General features: G+C 35.5%; 1 protein-coding gene across 5 annotated transcripts in view; it reads left to right on the top strand.

Annotated features, from left to right (window-relative positions):
- Positions 1 to 19,288, top strand: part of MYO3A (myosin IIIA) — a 232,002-nt gene that overhangs the window by 11,729 nt on the left and 200,985 nt on the right. For all 5 annotated transcript variants that reach the window (XM_073885535.1, XM_073885536.1, XM_025891892.2 and 2 more), the window contains exons 3-4: positions 5,457 to 5,641; positions 8,712 to 8,846. In XM_073885535.1, the coding sequence (XP_073741636.1) occupies positions 5,474 to 5,641; positions 8,712 to 8,846 (303 nt within the window). In that variant the 5' untranslated portion in view covers positions 5,457 to 5,473. The remainder of the gene's footprint in view (positions 1 to 5,456; positions 5,642 to 8,711; positions 8,847 to 19,288) is intronic.

The raw sequence follows: 19,288 nt of genomic DNA, 5'->3' as shown, positions 1-19,288 counted from the left end.
TCTCTCATATTTGAAGGACAGTTTTGCTGTATATAAAATTCTCAATTGACAAGTTTTTCTTTCAGCACATTAACTATATTGTCCCACTGCCTTCTGACTTAACAAGGTTTCTGCTGGAAAGTCTTGTGAATGATGAGTTGCTTTTCTCTTGCTGCCTTCAAGATTTCTTCTTTGTCTTTGTCTTTTGACGGCTTCATAATAATGTGTCTCAGTGTGGGTTTCTTTGGATTTATCCTTGCAGTTTGTTGGGCCTCTTGGATTTGTAGATCCATCTATGTGGATTTGTACATCCCTGTCTTTTCCTTAAATTTATGATGTTTTCAGCCATTATTTCTTCAAACAATCTCCCCTCCTCATTCTTTCTTTTTCTTCTTCTAGTACTCATAATGCTTATGTTGGTTCTCTTGATGGTATCTCATAAGTCCCTTAGGATCTGTTCATTTTTGTACATTCTTTTTTCTTTTTGTTCCTCAGACTTGATAATTTCAAATGACTTGGGTTTAAGTTTGCTCGTTTTCTTCTGCCCATTCAGGTCTGTTATTAAACCCCTCTAGGGAATTTTTCAATTCAATTATTTTAATTTTCATATCCGGAATTTCTGTTTGGTTCTTTTTTTTTAATAATTTCTATCTCTGTGTAGGTACTTTCAAGTGTTCCCTCTGTCTCTAGTCTCCGAAAAAAGATTGCCTAAGATGACATTCTTTCTTTCTTTCTTTTTTTTTTTTTTTAAAGATTTTATTTATTTATTTGAGAGAGAGAAAGAATGAGAGATAGAGAGCATGAGAGGGAAGAGGGTCAGAGGGAGAAGCAGACTCCCCGCCGAGCAGGGAGTCCGATGTGGGACTCGATCCCGGGACTCCAGGACCATGACCTGAGCCGAAGGCAGTCGCTTAACCAACTGAGCCACCCAGGCGCCCCTCTTTCTTTCTTTATTAAATATTTTATTGAATTCATCGGTAAAATCACCTGAAATTTTTCTAGCTATTGTGTTCTATTCATTTCTCTCCAGTATTCAACAAATCCTTATTGAGTACTTCCTCTGTGCCAGTCATGATTTTAGAGTCTTTGGGATATATCCATGAACAACCTAAAATTTCAGTGCTCATGGGCTTATGTTCTAGTAGTACAGAAAAACAATAAGTAAAACATAATAAACAGGAAGTGATGTAGCATGAAAGGAAGTAAAGAGTGTTACGAAAATAGAGCAGGGAAAGGGGACCAGGAGGTTAGAGGTAGGATAGAGTGGTGGAGGGCAGGGTGGCATTTTAAACAGGATGGTTAGGATAGGACTTATTGAGGAGGTGATGGCTAATGCAAGAATTAAAGGAAGTGAAGGAGTAGGCAATATGGATATCTGGAGAAAGAGCATTTCAGGCAGAGGGAAGACACAGCCCATTGGGAGATCAGCCCTGCTGTGTTTTAGAATGAGCATGAAGGCAGTTTGGTTATTTTAGTAAAGAAGAATGAAGGGGAGGTTTACAAAAGCAGTCAAATAAGTGTTGAGATGAATGATAAGATCCTGAAGTAAGATACTTTTTTCATTGTAATACGGTCTTTTTTCTATCATGAAAAAAAAAAAACAACCCTCAGCAGCTCAATATATAATAAATCAATTCAAAAAGATAAGTCTTCATTTTTAAAATGTAGCTTTTAAAACGGAAGTACCTTTTTGGAATTATGGTAAACACATATGTTAAAATATAGTAAGTATATATGCCAAAAACTTATTTAGCATAAATGATCATATAATTAAGAAGTTGGTTTTCATTTTATGAGCTAGAGAATTATTTTTTATTCTGTGAGTGCTAAAGGACTAGAAAAAAAATATGAACATTCATTGCCATACAACCTACTGTAATCATTAAATAATTAGTTGTTTACTAACTGACATTTTATTTTATTCTTAAATAATAATCTATCAGTACTGGAAAAAGTATAGCCTAAGATTAAGAAGACTTGCTTATATTCTAAGGTTTTGAATTCTTTAATGTTTAATTTTGAGGAAGTCATTTTAGACTTCACCTTACCTACTTGTTGGGAGTTTTGTTTGTTTTGAATGAGATTTGACTAAGTATAGTCTGTTTCCAAAACACCTGTGCTTTTGTTATTCTGTGATTATTGTCTTGTGTTTTATGATATAACAATGAACTGCTTTAAATATTTGTTTTACTGAGAATTGTTAAAGAGGGAATTATGTTTTGGACAAACTTCTTTTCATGTTTAATGTCCAGCTCCAGTAATGCTTATTTTCTGTATCTTTTCATGATCACTTCAGAATTAATTGCTTCTTCACCTGGGCTACTATAGCACTTTATGTTTGTTTCTATTATCTGTCACTTTTCATAATATTACTTACATATATCTACCCATGAGTTGCCTATCTTTGTATACCCAAGAGTCTAAAATACTCTGCACACATTAGGTGTTCAGTCATTCTTATGCCTGTATATTTAAATACCAATAGTTAATTCCTAATAATTAATGTAGCAGAAATTAGAATTGTGTTCAATAACATTACCACTTGAAAAGCAGCATTCCATATAATGAATGTTTCTTGTGGTTAAAAATGCTTATTTCAGGCATTTAACAAGATTTAATTTGGTCTTTTGGTCTTACTTTTACATTATGTGGATGGCATAAATGCTTATTTGCATAACTCAAGTACATAGATATAAGAAGTAGTTATCTTGTCACTGATTGTGAAATCACTAAAGTGGATGATTATTACTGATTACCTCCTACTTATTCCATTGCGTTTTGGATCATAGGCACAAATTTCATAAAGATTAAGTATTCTAAGAACTATTCATAAGTGTGTTTTGTGTAGTGATGTAATTTTTAGCAGGCATTCATAGCCATTTATGAGATGCCGCGCCCTTCAGTATAATGAATCAGAACATGATCCTTATTTTGTTTAGATTTTCGAATTCTTTTCAGCTCTCCCTAATCCTTATTTTTCTCCCTCATTTAAAAACGTCTTTTGAAGAACCATACTGATTAATTTATTCATCAGCTGTATATTTAGCATCTACTATATGCCAGGCACAGAGTTAGGCATTATTAGATTTGGATGTGAACAAGATAGTTAAGGTCTGTGTTGTCAGAATTAACAGGTAAACAAACATTTGCCCATTTTGCCAGATTTATGAATTGCCTACCACGTACTAGGCATTGTTCTGGGAATTGCAGATACAGTAGTAAAAATAAAGTCTATACTCTTTTGTAGCTTACATTCTAAAGGAGAAATAAAATGTGTGGGAAAAGCTAACTTTATGTAGGTTGGTCAGGAAAGGCCCTTCTAAGAAAGTGATGTTTGAGCCAAGATCTGAAGGCTGAGAAGGAACTGAAGAAACAGACTGAGGCCAAACAGCAAAAACCGATGATAGACAATGAGAAAGAACTCACGTCTGATGCACATTTGTAGTTTTCAGGATGAGAAGTTTGTAGTTTTAAGGCATTTATTGCTGCTTTTATGTTTTCAATTAATTATTAAGGAAGGGCATCAGTTGGGCAATTTTGTAGGAGGGGGTGGAGAACAAAGAAGAACAATTTGAGGACAAGAAAAATGTGAGGAGAAGGATCACTGTGAAATAATGAGAAAGGAATAGACAAACCAGAGAAGCACAGTAGGACTTCTAGGCAGTGTCGCAGGTCTACTTGTAAGTTTGTTATTCTGAATGTGAAGTGAAACCAATCAATACGGTTGTATGGTTTTTCCTCTAGCTACACGCACAGGTGTGAAGACATGTAGGGTTTTTTAACCAGACTTGTTTTTTTCATTCTGGGAGACTGATGGTGGAGAAAGAGGAGCAAGAGGGTTGAGGGTATTTGCAAGGAAGTCATAATGATTCAGGCTGTAGAATTTATGCTGGGGAAGAAGCAAGTGAAGAAGGAATGAAGACTGAACGGGGTTGATGGCTATGGCTATAAAGCAAGTGAGGGCTCAGTGGATTGGTGGTGTGGCTAAGACTGAAAATTGTGGTTAGACCAATGAATTTCATGGGCTAATATTATTCTATAGCATTACTACTTATTTATTAATACACACAAGCACAACTGCATGCGACTTTTGAACATTGAAGATTGTGAGGTTTTGCACAGATAATTGAAAAAATGTAAGGGCCACCAGAAGTTCTGGGAGCTCCTTCTGTTACTTTTGTGTGGTTTTATACAAATGGTTGAATGTAATATAGGAAGAATATAGAAGGTTAAAAACACTACTGGGTAGTCAAGAAGCCTGGGATCTTATTTCAGGTTACATATAACATCTCCTTTTAAAAGTCACCTGACCTCATTGGCTGTACTCTCCTAATTGTTTCAGCACCGTGCCAGGTGTTGGGCATGTCGTAAGATCCGATAAGCGTGGGTAGAGTGCTCTGCAAGTACAGGGGTGGGGCTTGCAAGCCAAATGGGACAGAGAGTGGTGATATTCCGAGGAAATGACATCTAAGCTAAGATCTGAAAGAGAAGAAGGTGTTGGAATTCAATAAAGAAACCACTGTACCTCTGAAACAAATTATACATTATATGTTAAAAAAAAAAAGATAGTAGGAAGGGAAAAATGAAGGAGGCAAATTGGAGGGGGAGACGAACCATGAGAGACTATGGACTCTGAGAAACAAACTGAGGGTTACAGAGGGGAGGGTGTGGAGGGATGGGTTAGCCTGGTGATGGGTATTAAGGAGGGCACGTACTGAATGGAGCACTGGGTGTTATACGCAAACAATGAATCATGGAACACTACATCAAAAACTAATGATGTAATGTGTGGTGATTAACATAACATAATAAATAAATAAATAAATAAAAAGAAAGAAACCACAGGCAGAAAGTGGGAGGAATTCCTGTCTACTAAGACCCTTAAGCAAGAAAGAAATGACTTTAAAGGATCCCTAGTGACTGGTTTGTAATGGCTGAGAGAAGAAAAGTTGAGACATGAGGTGAGGACATTAAGCAAGGGCCATACTTTACAGGACCTGGTAGGTTGTGTTAAATTTCATCCTAAAAGCAATGAGACCCATTATTGGGTTTTACATAAAGGAGTGATAATAAGACACAGTCACTTCAAAATGTGGGATTTGCCTTGACGACATTGAATTTTATCATCTTTAAGGTTAAATTTTTTTGATTCATTGTAGTAATATCTGAGTATAAAGCAATATATCGAAGTGATTTAAATATGTGCCTCTTATTTTAATATGAAAAGAATGAAGATCAATTAATATGGGACTATATTAAACATAGAAATAAAGCCCTGTTTACAAAGCATTATTGAACTCATTAATCTGTTTGCAAAAAGAATTGAAATTAAAATTTTCTATAATTCTGAGTACATTTGGTTACTGCTGTATATTTTCCATCATATCAGTGAAATGTTAAATAATTTCCCATGAGTTTGTGTGTACCATTTAATATTCCCAATCAAATGTAGCTGAAACTGTACTTTTTCTCTCCAGTGATTTAAACTTGTGAGATGCTTCCATTAACTGGAAAAACAATCATCTTTGATAACTTTCCTGATCCTTCTGATACATGGGAAATCACCGAAACAATTGGCAAAGGAACTTACGGGAAAGTTTTTAAAGTATTGAATAAGAAAAATGGCCAAAGAGCAGCAGTGAAAATTCTGGACCCAATTCATGTATGTCACATTGTTTTTCCTCTTTTCTGCTAATTAACTTCGTTTTTATTTGTACTAAACAGTTAAAAAGTCTGTAGCTAACTTGACTTATTTGTCCCAGTGTCAATTGAAAATGTAAAAAAAAAAAGTCTATTTGTTAGGTTTTTGTTGTTTATATACTTAACATATACAGTAGGGACCAATAAATAATAATTGAACAAATATATAATACAAATAAGTAAATAAATAAATACAGCTCTTAATAGCTCAACAATTGATTTAATGTTATTTTGGATTTCAAAAAATTGTAAGAACATAGACTCAGGGGTCTAGAAGTAATTCTCAAATGTCATCTTGGCCAGATCTCTTTTTCTTCCTGCATTTATTTAGGCTTCAGAAAGAATGTCTCTTAAACTAACCCAGAAATATTTTATGTTAAATTATATTTCTTTCAGAGATGGGAAATTAATTTTCAGGTTTGCTGAAATGTTTCCAAAGCAAAAATGGTATTCACTTATAATCAGGGTGAGTTTCCTTGTGAAGAATTGAAATTGCATGTGTAGTGCTTATGGCCTCTTTAAGTGATGCCCCAGTGGGGAGCCTCTTTTGCTTTTTTTTGGAATAGCAGCTGTGATAAGGGAACCTTCTAGGCTTTTTTTTTTTTTTTGGCGTTGAAGAGCGTAAAGAAGTTGATGAGGTTCTCCCCTCCCCCCCCTTTTTTCTGGGAATGAGAACTGACTGTTTTGGAACATTGTCAGCTCTTGGGAAATACGTGTAGCTCTCTCACAGCACGTGGGTGAACCAGAATGAGCTCAGTGATCACATAATCCCCAAAGTTCTATCGAGAGCAGTTTCTCCAGTTACTTGACTCTTGCACACATAATGGGGTGGGACATGACAGATGTCGTGAAGTGTTTGGGAAGGACGTGGGACTCCTGGTCCTTGTCACAGCTCTTACACTAGCAAACTTGTAGGACTCTGCAAAAGGTCTCCAGGTCTCCATTTGTGCATCTTAGGATTTCTTTTTCTTATGCTTTCTTTTTTGATTGTTTATTTCGACTAAACCCATTATAACTACAGCATTTCATATTATTTTGGGCAGAGGAGAGGGAGAGTGGGGGGAGTTTATATTCAAGTAATATATTAGATACATTGGAAGGAAAAAAGAGAGAGACAACTATGTGCAGGCTTAACTGATGCTGAATGTTTTCATTGATCCCCTATTGGAAAGTTCTTACCACTTTTAAAAATGATTTTATTTGTTTATTTGAGAGAGAGAGAGAGCACGAAAGGGGATTGAGTGTGGGGGGCGGGGCAGAGGGAGAAGTAGACACCCCACTAGCAGGGAGCCCGACGTGGGGCTCCATCCCAGGACCCTGAGATCATGACCTGAGCTGAAGGCAGATGCTTAGCCAATTGAGCCACCCAGGCACCCCAGTTCTTACCATTTAAACTGAAGGCAGAGAGACACAAATGAATCTGTACCAAAGTGACTGTACCTCTCTCCTCTGGTCTTTGCAAGTATGGGTTGGGGTTCATGATGGCAAGAGAAAGGGCTCCAACTGGATCCCGTGTCTGGCCCCATAACCAGCATGTCTCTCCCATTCCTCTACTTCTTAATGGAGAAGGAGAAATGGATTATGGATACATATAGCCATTATTCTTTTATAATTTACTCCTGTTTCATATCCTGTGAACCTTAAAAACCATGTTTTGTTCTGTTGCTTTAATGAAATATATCGGTTTCATGACTATGGTGTGAAATTGGTTCTTTTGCTGCCTTTATTCTTGTCACAGTACATGTATGTTTTTCTCAGAATTATTTATTTCCTCTTCATTCATCATGTCACAAGCCAAATAAAAAAGATTTATAACCAAGAGATTATAATCTTAATAAAATAAATTTAAATGCATCCTAAGCATTTTACAGTTTTTTTATTAAAAAGTCTTAACTTTTTTTTTATTAAAAGAGTCTTACTATTATGAATTTTGATATAGTATGTTTCTATCTGAGAAAGGGATAAAATGAATGGGATTAGAAGGGAGGAGGCGGTGGACTTGCAGGCTAGTCCTGCATCTTATACTAACCAGCTCTGTGACCAACCTCTCTGAGCTTTAGCTTCTTTTTCTCAAATTGGATCTCTGGTCTAGAATTCTTTCCAGCTCTGTGATTACATGATTTTGTCATAAAACAACGTGGACACTAAATGTTACCGTAAAAACAGTATTCGAAGGCTTTGTCTTATTATTACTCTGAGTTGTTTCATGTATTGTGGTTTTCTAAAAACATGACTAAGTAGTTATCTTGTGTTTTTGTTGGGAGATTGGCAGATGTAGTAACCTGTTCTACTTCTGGCGAATGAGCCTTTAGCTAACTAAGGCTGTATGCCATCTTATGTATAACTTTATTTTACTTTTTTGGAAAGATAAGAATTTATTGCTTGTATGACTAGCTTTTGAAAGCTTCTACATATCCTGTATTTCAAAGGAACAAAATGAACCAGCTAAAAGTTTTTATTTCAAATCAATGGCTTTGCCACTGAAACAAAGTTAACACTGCAAAGAAAGGAATATCCTCTGGAATCCTTCGTGTATGTTTCTTTCTTTTTTTTTTTTATTTTTTTTAAAGATTTTATTTATTCATTCATGAGAGACAGAGGGATAGAGAGAGAGAGAGAGAGAAGCAGAGGGAGAAGCAGGCTCCCAAGGAGCAGGGAGCCCGATGCGGGACTCGATCCCAGGACCCTGGGATCATGACCTGAGCCGAAGGCAGACGCTCAACCATCTGAGCCACCCAGGCGCCCCGTGTATGTTTCTTTCTAAGTGCATACAAAAATAGTCTTTTATTTGTCCCTTTTTAACTCAATGAAATTAACATAATTAGAGATGTATTTGATTAGTGGGAAAATTACAATCTCTCCCCATACATAATGGCCTGAGAAGTTTCAATACGTACTGTTGAGCACAATAAAAGCCATTATTATAACCTTGCTTTGACAAAATTAAATTCTCTATTTGGTGATCTCTAATATGTCTCTGACATAATTCATGTTTTTCTCATGGTTTTCTTCCTATGACTTTTCGAAACCAGGATATCGATGAAGAGATTGAAGCAGAGTATAACATCTTAAAGACGCTTTCCGACCACCCCAATGTCGTCAGATTCTACGGGATGTACTTTAAGAAGGATACAATAAATGGAGACAAGCTGTGGTTGGTTCTTGAGGTAAGTGTTTCAACATTATTCTACATGTGGAAATTTACAGTGTAGTCTTGGAATGACTGAATGTTTATGTAACATTGACACCATGAAACCCTTCCTTTAGTATGTTCTTGACTGGTCACAGACTCAGCAGAACACTGGGCCCCATTCTGGCCTTGTCCTTTTAAGACACATTAGGAAATTAAAGAAAAGCAATGAAGACTATGAATGACTAAGAGGAAACATCTCCAGAGTAAAAGACTCAAGAAACAGGGATTCTTTGCCTAGCAGAAGAACAAGCTTAAAAGGAACTTCATTATAATATTGATTTATTCATCCGCATTTTGTGACAGAGGCTCTGTGCCAGGTGCTAGGGTATGAGAGAAAATTAATGTAAGTGAGGCTTCATTAGACAAAAATGGTAAGCTGTGATTTTTTTTTTTCCTGTCCTCATTGAATACTAATGTCATAAACTACAGAACCAGGTATTTACATTCATGGGAGAAAACCGTATCAGAAATGGTATTGAATACTAAGTAAGTCACCAAAGGGAAGCTGTAGAGTCTCCTGAGAGTAGGTTTGGACAGTTCCCTCTGATGCAGGAATACATATGGGAAGGTGCCCTGTTAAGGTAACTGCCAGTCCTAGAAGAATGTAGTTTTTCTAATTTTTACTGGATATTATTAAAGTGAGGTAATCATTAATTCTGGTAAAATTCAGAATTGTTTTTAATAGTTGCTTTTATCAAACTCAGGACTAGTAAAACCTTCATTGGTTCACTGTAATAACGTATTTATTGTGTTCATTTTGATTTTATTAGCATTTGATTATTGTATTTCTTTCAGAACGTTCTTTTGGTTTTTCTGCAGTGACATACATATAAGTTGTATTGTTTTCATACTTCATATTTTTTCTGTTACGGTTTTTAAATGATTTTTTAACTGATTTTAAATGGCTGATCATTGTAGAAAATACTTGAAACTATAAAAAGAACCACTCTCAACATTTAACATACTTCCTTCATTTTTTTTGTATGTTTAAAATGATTGGCAGTATTTTTTATGAAGTTATTCTATTTTTTCACTCAATATAATTTCAGGTAGACATCATTTTTATCCTTTGCAAAATAAATACATTCACCTGGTTAACAAAAAGCAAGTAGAACCAAAAGGCTTGTAATACAAAGCAGTAGTAATATGGATCCGGTTATAATACAGAATGGTAGTAATGTCGATCCAGTTATTATACAGGGCAGTAGTAATATGGATCCGGTTATAATACAGAGCAGTAGTAATGTCAATCCAGTTTAGCGGTGCCACCTTCTCCTGAGCAGATCTGTGCTTTTGATGTGTATCTGGAAATGCATAGCTGAGTTTCTCTACTCTTTAATTTTGTAATCTGCGTTCTGAATTTTGGCAAGGTTGCTAATCGTGCTTCTGGAATCCTTCTCCACAGTGGAGTTCTGCCACGTATCAGACTGACCTCTCTGATATCTCTGCTGCTCGCCCAAATGGAACCCACTGTTCCCTGAATCCCTTGGCCTCCCCCTTCCAAGCTCACTTCCCTGTTTTACACACCATGCGATAGTATGTGCCTTCTTCTCATTATCCACTGTACTGATGCCATCAAATCCCGAGTCCATTTAGTTTCTCTAGGGAATAAAACCTCCAGTCTCTTGCCTGGATGTTTGTGTGTGTGAGGAGTGCTTGGACAGCCTCCTGGATGTTGATATTTTGTATGTGGGATAAGACGGTGTCAAGTCTTTTGATGAGAGACTTCCAAAGAGTTCCTTGTTTTCTGCCCCTCCCCTCCCAGCTCCTGGGTTGAGGTGCCGGGGTAACCACAGAATAGTCCTCCACCTAGCGCTTTATTTTGTGGCTTCCTCTGCATTACCAAATCAGTCATCCTCATTCCGTCATCTGCTTTCCATATTGAAAACGTTTGTTGGAATCTCTTGTCTACTGCTCTCCCTTTTTCTGTTCTCTTTTTTCTTGTGTTTTATACCTTTTGATTCCCTTACCAGCATTTTAATGGAGATTCATGAGTGAGAGGAAATACATTTATATGCTGAATTGGCCACCTTTAATTGAACCATAGAGCCTTTCAGAATTCTGAAATAGTATTTTCAGTACCCTTTCAGAATCTGAAACTGGTATTACATTATTTTATAGAAGTTTAAAAGTTTTTTTTTAAATAACCAGTTGTGTTCTTTAAAAATAGGCAGCATATTATGATTTGAGAATTACTTTGTTTTTCTCCATTAAGTTTAAGATTGCTTTATATTTGTAGTTAGATCACTCTTAAAACAAAGCAAAACTTCTATTCATCAAACTTGATTTTAAATAATAGAATGTACATTATGAACTTAAAACATTTTGCTTTAAATAAATGGAGAATTTTCAAAGTTTACTTCATGTTTGTGTTTGTGTATTTGAGATCTAATGCTGTGCTGACCCTTAAGATCTGTATCTTTATATCCTTTGAAACATTTTCAATAATGTATCTTTAATTTTTTTTCCATATGGGATCATTGGTAGATTAACATTTGAACGGAGATTCAGGTAGGCCTAAATGGGCAAGGGTACAGGTATAGATCTTTGCCCAGAGTTTAAAAAAATTGAATGAGATCTGTCATTGTCTTTTATGCCTATCAAATCTGTATTCTAATTATATTGTCATTTCTCAGTCTTGTCACTTGAAATTAGGTGAGAGTTGGAGACACCTGTAATGTTCTTTTGTGAGAGCAGAAAAGATTGATTAAAAGGGTTTGGAACATCCAGTACAAGTAAAGCAGCTTCCTGATATAATGAATCAGTAGAGACTTAACAGCTTCTTTGAACTTTGTCCTTGTGTTTTATTATCAGATGGAGAAGTTAGAAATATCCCGAAATGGCTTGAGAAAAAAAAAAAGCTGGTAGTTTATTAAAATGGTATTTTGGAAATCTGATCTATCTGAACTTACAGTGTGGGGGAAAAAATAAAGGAAAGCAAGAAGTTGGCAAACTGTACATAAGATAATTGATTTACATATGTAAATTAGATTAATTATATACACACTGAAGTGGCTCGATGTACAATTACCTGATTTATAAACATGAATGGTACAGGTACTGCTGTAGAGCCACTTTCAGGAAAATTGGCTTGTGGCAGCAATACTTTATTCTACAAAATGACTGCTAATTATACCTCTTATTGTAAGAAAGCCCAGATAAATTATTTTGCACGAGGATAGCCAAAGAGTGGCCAGAGAGAGGCTGTGATATTACCCAGAGTCATGCTAATGGTGCTGGACTCCTGGTGTGAATCTGCTTCGAGAAGGTGTGCCTGGCGGCAGGGTGGTGAGCGATCAGCGACACCCCTCATTGTCAGCCTGGCATGTGGGGAGGCCATCCCAGCTTGGACATACTCTTGTTCGGTGACATTTCATCGTGAAAAATAATTTTATTTATACTTCAATCCAGAATTCAAACCCTAAGAAAAATAAGATTTACTCCACTCTATGGGCCTCTTTTCTCCATTATTCAGTTGTGATTCTTGAATTATTCCTTTCGGTTTGATAGAATTTTTGTCTTTCCTCTGTTTTTCCTTTGTACTTCCCTTTCATTTTGTTTTAAGTTTTTGAGCGTGAATAATATACAGAGCCTTGTTGGGGAATTTTTTCCTTCTCAATTCTGTATGTTCACTTTCAGACGGGCTAATTATTGCCCAGATTTAGGAAAAGAGCACTAGTGCTAATCCTCTGAAATTCCAGTTGCCTATTTGAAGTGAAACAGATGGGGTAGAAAGGTTTCTGCTGTGGGAACCGATAGAATGTCTATGGGGATTTTTATTGTCACTTAATATTTTAGGTTTTTCTAATGATGTAGGCATAAAGGGAGAACCTAATACTTTTTTTACTTATGACCCATTTTAAAATATCATACATATATTCATTTCTACTTATTGTTACCATTATTTCTTGACTGACCTGCTTAGTAAAATATAGATACCTCTTTTGGCTTTGTGCTTCCTTTAATTGCTAGTGTCTGTTCTTGAGGGTCAGTAGCAAGGATGGAGGGGGCCAGGGAGGTGTGAGTTGGTCAGGTTTCTGCCTATGTTTATCACTGTTCCAGGGGACTAAAAACGAAGAGTCAAAATTGAGTTAAATCAGTCTGGTATTTAGCATTTGCTACTGATGAACATGAAGGAAACAGATGTATCGATAATTTTCCCCTTCTTGGTTGGATGAACTGCCACATTTTAAGGATGTAAGGAATCTAGTCTTCTGTCCCAGGGGCTCTTTGCTTAGTGTGCCCTCCACCATAATGGAGTCGAAATTCAGAATTGGGACATCTTTCTATTAAGAGACCCCCTTCCCTCATAATCCCATTTTAGCTATAATTTCTCCTTTCATGGTGGTGCTACAGATTGCATTCTGTGATTTAGCTGAATCGGTCCTGATTTGTTCATTCTTCATAGTGACATTGCTTTCTCTCATTGCTTTCCAATCATAGCAGTTTTTCTCTTTAACATTATATCCCTTTCAAGAGATCAAAGGCTAGAAATTACAGGTAGTATTTGAAGCACAAAAATTCAGTAAATTGTTGTAAAGGCACATTTCACGTAAACGAAGTGGTTTTCATAGATACTAAATACCACTTTGATTCTCATGCATTATTGGCTCTTCTCATTTTATACTTACATCCAGTAAGTAAAGTAAAACCTGGCATGAGGGAAGGAAGCATAGGATGATAGAAAGAACATGAGTCACCGTGAACAAATGGTTTTTAGGTGCTCAGGTAACCCTTTAATGTTACTGTGCTGGAGACAACGTGTACCAGACGGGGCCACTGCGGGTTTGTATGTGTGGGGGAGGGGCCAGGGGAAGCAGGGCAGGAGTGGGAAGCTAGGCTGAGTTGCCCTAATAGCACAGCGTTGTTCCTTCCTTCCTTTAGCTGTGCAAAATTGCAGTGGAGTAGCCGGCTGACATGATGATTCCTTTCATGTTCTTAGGGCTGGAACAACCCTTCTAGCTCTCCTATAAAAGGCTGTTATTTGGTGTACTTGCAACAGAACAGACAGCAAATTACCTAGAGTCGTTTCATTTTATTTTTTTTATTTAAAGGGCAAGATGGAAAAAGCAATCTAAATGTACTTCTTCATACTCTTCTAATGCAGGAATTACATAAATAATAAATATGATGCTTGTATGTCTTTTTTCCCTAATAGTACTCCAGTGATTGCAAAAACATCTGCTCTCTGAGTGGGACTAAAATTTATAGTATTATTTCAGGGGGAAGAAAATATGAGGTCACCGGAGATATTTTGCCATTTGGCAAATCAGTATATTTTTACCATCCACATTAAAATATTTCTGCTAAGTTCTTTTCTTTTCTTTTTTTTTATCTTGTTTCTAACATTACCAATGTTTTAGGGCATTTTTTCCAAGAATTTTGAAACCTTTTAGGGTGAGGGAATTGTTTTATATCCTGATTTATTGGCTACATGATTTATACAAATTACCAAACAACATCAAACTGCATACTTAAATGAGTCAATTATATTATGTGTCAATGATACCTTGAAAAATACTGCTTCTAGCTTACACATTAGAAAAGTAATGTGAAAATTCATGTTAGAAACTACCCATTAGGAAACATCTATTAGGTGATAATGCCATTCTCATTAATATTTTATCAGTATTTTATTGGAATGCAGAATTTGGTACATTATTTTATTGAAATTAATCAGACATCCACACTTTGAAGAGGTACTTTCCAGACCATGTGAACAGATGGCCTTCTGTCATTTTGTGTGTGTGTGTGTGTGTGTGTGTGTGTGTGTGTGTGTAAGTGTACAGAACTTGTTTTTTCCTACAGTCATTTGTTAATTCCATAGATATTCTGTTACTTTGCACCAGGCCCAAGTTGGAATGATCTATACCTATTAGCGCCCCTTTCTCTTTTGATAGGTTTGGGGCATCCAATAGAGAACCAGAAAAACTCTGTCGTCATGGTGCTTATAGTCTAATGTTGGAGAAAGAAAATGTAGAGCTAAGTAAACTAATTAAATAATTATACATTTTTGTTAGTACTATGAAGAATATAAATGAGATGTTAATAATGAAAGAGAAGACCTTTTATGAAAAGAGAAGTCAAAGAAAGCCTACTTGAGTAGGTAACATTTTAATCTGCCACCTGAAGAAAAAAGGATAGTTTGGGTACTTTTATTTTTTAATATTTTCTCCAATACTCTGATGATAAGAATCACCTTCATCTCAAAGCAAAAACTCTGAGAATGAGCTCTTGGTAACTGTTTTTTATAACAAGTACTAAAGTGATTCTTATCAGAAGAAAGTTCAGAAAACACTGTCAGAGGTTCTCAAATTTCAGTGTACATAAAAGTAATCCTGGACTTCTCCTTCTGGCCATGATAGTAACTTCAACTTCTGCCATTCTGTTTTTATACCACAAATAAATAGAAAACTGAATAAAATATATTTTTATATACAAAACACTTTACAAACATTGGAAAAGATCTTAGGACTTTGACATTGATAAAGGAAATAAATAAGGGGAGCTCTACAATCGCTTCAGCTTTATCCTTGGAGGAAATTTCCAGACCACAGGCACAAGGAGGGCATTCCCATGGAGGTCACCACAATTTTGCTGAACTGAAAAAACTGGAAAAGCAGATGTGGCTGAGATTTGCAGAGAAGAGATGATAAGCAGAAAGAAAGCTTCAGGAATCTGCATAAGGGTATTTGACCAGAAACCAAGCTGGATATATATGGAGCAAGATTTCAAGTAGTTGGGCAAAGAGTCAGGAAAAGAATTGCTGAAAAGTTGTAACCTGAACAACTACCAGAATTTGTGAAGGGTTGAGAGATGCTTGAGTTCTGATCAACCAAAATGGAGAAACTTTGTTGAACACCTGAGGCATTTAGTAAAGCTCCTCGAAAGGTTATGCATTAGAGGAAGGACTATACTAGCCCTAGAATAAGAGCTACCCCAGGCACACCCATAAACAATTCAAAAACAAGGCTTGAAATGTTCACATTGGTCCATAAGTAAGTTAACAGTATGCCAGAACAAAATTCAACATTCATTAATGGAGACAGCAGAATATGAAATTAATAATGTCTAGTATCCAGCAAAAAATTACTAGATATGCAAAGAAGCAGGGAACTGTGATCCATTATCAGAAGAAAAATCAGTCAGACCCAGAAATAATGAAGGTGATGAAATTAGCAGGTAAGAACTTTCAAACAGATACTACAAATATGTTCAAGAATTTCAAGGAAAACCTGAACATAATGTTGAAAGAAATGGAAACTATAGAAAAGAACTGAACATAATTTCTAGAACTGAAAAATATATCAATAGTGAAAAATATATAATATTGAATTTAACAGCAGATTAGAAGTAAAGTGTGTGGAAACGAAGATCAGTGAATTTGAAGACAGGAAAATAGAAGCTGTCCAGACTAAGCAGAACGAAGAAAAGAAAGGGGGAGATAAAAAGCCCCTGTGACCTATGGGATATTACCTAGTATTCTAACCTACATGTAATTGCAGTCTGAAAATGGATGAGTGTTGGGGGAGGTAATGGCTGAAATCTTTCTGAATTTTGTGAACACAAAAGCTGCAGATATAAGAAGCCCAGAATCTCCCATGTAGGATAAACAAAGAAAACCACGTGAAGATATGCCATAATCAAGATATCAAACACTCAAAATGAAAAAAATATTTAAAAGCACCTAGACGAAAAAAGACACATTGCATGTAGGAGTCAAAGATGAGTGGTCACTGACAAGCAATGCAATGGAATGATATCGTTAAAGCAATGAAAAACAAAAGTGCTCTCAACAATTCTGTGTACAGTGTAAATGTTATTCATAAATGAAGGCAAAATAGACATTTTCATCAAAGAAAAAGAATTTACCACCAGACGCATGCACTACAGAAAATGTCAAAGAAAGTCTTTCAGGCCAAAGGAAAATGATTTCAAATAGAAACTCAGAGGGTTGCCTGCATGACTCAGTTGGCTAAGCATCTGCCTTTGACTCAGGTCATGATCCCGGGGTCCTGGGATCAAGCCCTGCTTCGGTCTCCCTGCTCCGCGGAGAGTCTGCTTCTCTGTCTCCCTCTGCCCCTCCCCCACCCCCCAATCGTGCTCTCTCTCCATCACTCTCTCTCTCAAAGAAATAAATAAAATCTTTAAAAAGACATGGAAACTCAGACCTGCAAAAAGAATAGAAAAATACCATTAGTGGTAAATATAAGGATAAATAAGAAACTTTTTATTTTGTATTTTAAAAAAATGTTTTCAATAATATTATTTTAATTATTTTTAAAAGAGAAATCATGACTTAAAGCCACAATTATAGCTATATATTTTGGGGGTTTTAGCATGTGAAACTAAAATGTATGGCAAAAATGGAAAAGAGACCGGAGAGGAAAAATGGAAATACACGGTTTTAAGAGTTTTGCATTACATGTGAAGTGGTGTAATATTATTTTAAGGTAGACTGTGGTAAGTTAAAAATGCATACTGGAAGTAGTAAAGCAACCACTAAAAAAAAAGTAAAATGAGTAAGTATAGCTAATAAGCCAATAGAGGACAAAAATGGAATACTACAAATATTCAAACCAGAGAAAGTGGGGATAAAAGGAAAAGAAGATTAAAAAAAAAACCAGAAAAAATAGGAAATAAATAGCAAGATGGTAGACTTACACCTAAACTTATTTATAATTACATTAAATGGAAATAGCCTAAACTCTACATTTCAAAGGCAGAAATGGTCAAATTGGATGAAAAGCAAGACCAAATACAAACACACTTGAAGTGTATAGAGAGAGATAAGAGAGGGATGATAAGTTAAAAGCAAAAAGAAGGTGAAATGTACATGAGCTTTAATATGTACTTAAAAACAAAGCTTTAAAATACGTGAAGCAGAAACTAGTAGAATACAAAAAAGAAATAGACATATTCACAACGTTAAGATTCTTTCTTTCTTTCTTTCTTTCTTTCTTTCTTTCTTTCTTTCTTTCTTTCTTTTCTTTTCTTTTCTTTTTTCTTTTCTTTTCTTTCCTTTTCTTTTCTTTTCTGAGAGGAAGAGAGAGAGAGAGCACACAGAGGGAGAGGGAGATGAAGAAGCATACTCCACGCCGAGCAGGGAGACTGGTATATTCACAACTTTAAATGGAAAATTCAACAGTCTTTCCCCAGTAATTTAAAGAATAAGTAGAAAATCAGTATGAACATAGAAGACTTTGGTAATCTGGACTATGAAACAAATCTTGACAAATTTAAAAATAGTGAACTCATGACAAGTATATGGCCTGACCGTAAGAGAATTAAATTGAAAATAAAGATACCAAGATAAACTCCCAAATATTTGGACATTAGACCATATACTTCAAAAGTAACCCTTAGCTCAAAGAGGAAATTTTAAGAAAATAGTTTGAAATGGTAATGGAAATGTGACATATCAAATTTCTGAGATGCAGTTAGGCAGTGCCTAGACAGACATTTATACTTCCTTTCAGTGCTTATTTTAGAAAAGAAGAAACATTGACTACCAGTTTTGTAAGATTTTTGCCTTAAGATGCTAATAAAATCAAAAGAAATTAAGTCCAATAGAAGCTGAAGAAAATAAATAATGAAGATAATAGTAGGAATCAATTAAATAGAAAATGAACAAAAACAATAGAGAAAATGAAAGCAAAAGCTGGTTCTTTGAAAGTCATTAATAAACTTGATAAATCTCTCTAGATGGATCGACAAAAAATGATAACATACAAATTGCCAATATTAGGGATCAAATAGGGAAATCACTATTTTATTAGCATAATAGTAATGAAATATAATGAACAACTTTATATTTTTTAAAGGTTTTTTTAAATTTATTCATATATTAGAGAGTGTGCAAGCGGGGTTGGGGGGGTGGGGGAGAAGAAAAGAGAGAGAATCTGAAACAGACTCCACCCTGAGCACAGAGCCTGATGCAGGGCTCCACCTCATGACCAGATCATGACCTGAGCTGAAATGAAGAGTCAGATGCCTAACCGACTGAGCCACTGTAGCACCTCATGAACAACTTTATATTAATAAGTTTGACAACTGATTATCTGATGTTGTTCTTGAAAGACGCAAACTATAAAACTGACATGAGAAGTAGAAAACATAAATAGCTTTATATCGATAAAAGAAACTTAATTCATAATTAAAACCCTTCCCATAAAGAGGAATACCAGGCCCGGTTTCTTCACTGGTAAATTCTATCAAATATTTATACCAACTAAGTTCCAGAGAGATAATAGAAATTATTATTCCTGTATAATTCTATTCCATCTTCCTTGTTTTTACAAGTATTCTTGTTATACATTTCATATAAATAAATGGTACAATAATTTTTATAACTACTATATATAATTTTATGTATTTTGACAAAGTTGAGAAAGGACAGCAAGTATATAATCATAG

This window comes from Callorhinus ursinus, unplaced genomic scaffold (genome assembly GCF_003265705.2).
Source record: "Callorhinus ursinus isolate GAN/ISIS: 27379988/994484 unplaced genomic scaffold, GSC_fseal_2.0 scaffold63, whole genome shotgun sequence".
Taxonomy (NCBI): Eukaryota; Metazoa; Chordata; class Mammalia; order Carnivora; family Otariidae; genus Callorhinus; species Callorhinus ursinus.
Note: the sequence above shows the minus strand (reverse complement) of the source record. Positions and strands in the feature narration are given on the sequence as shown.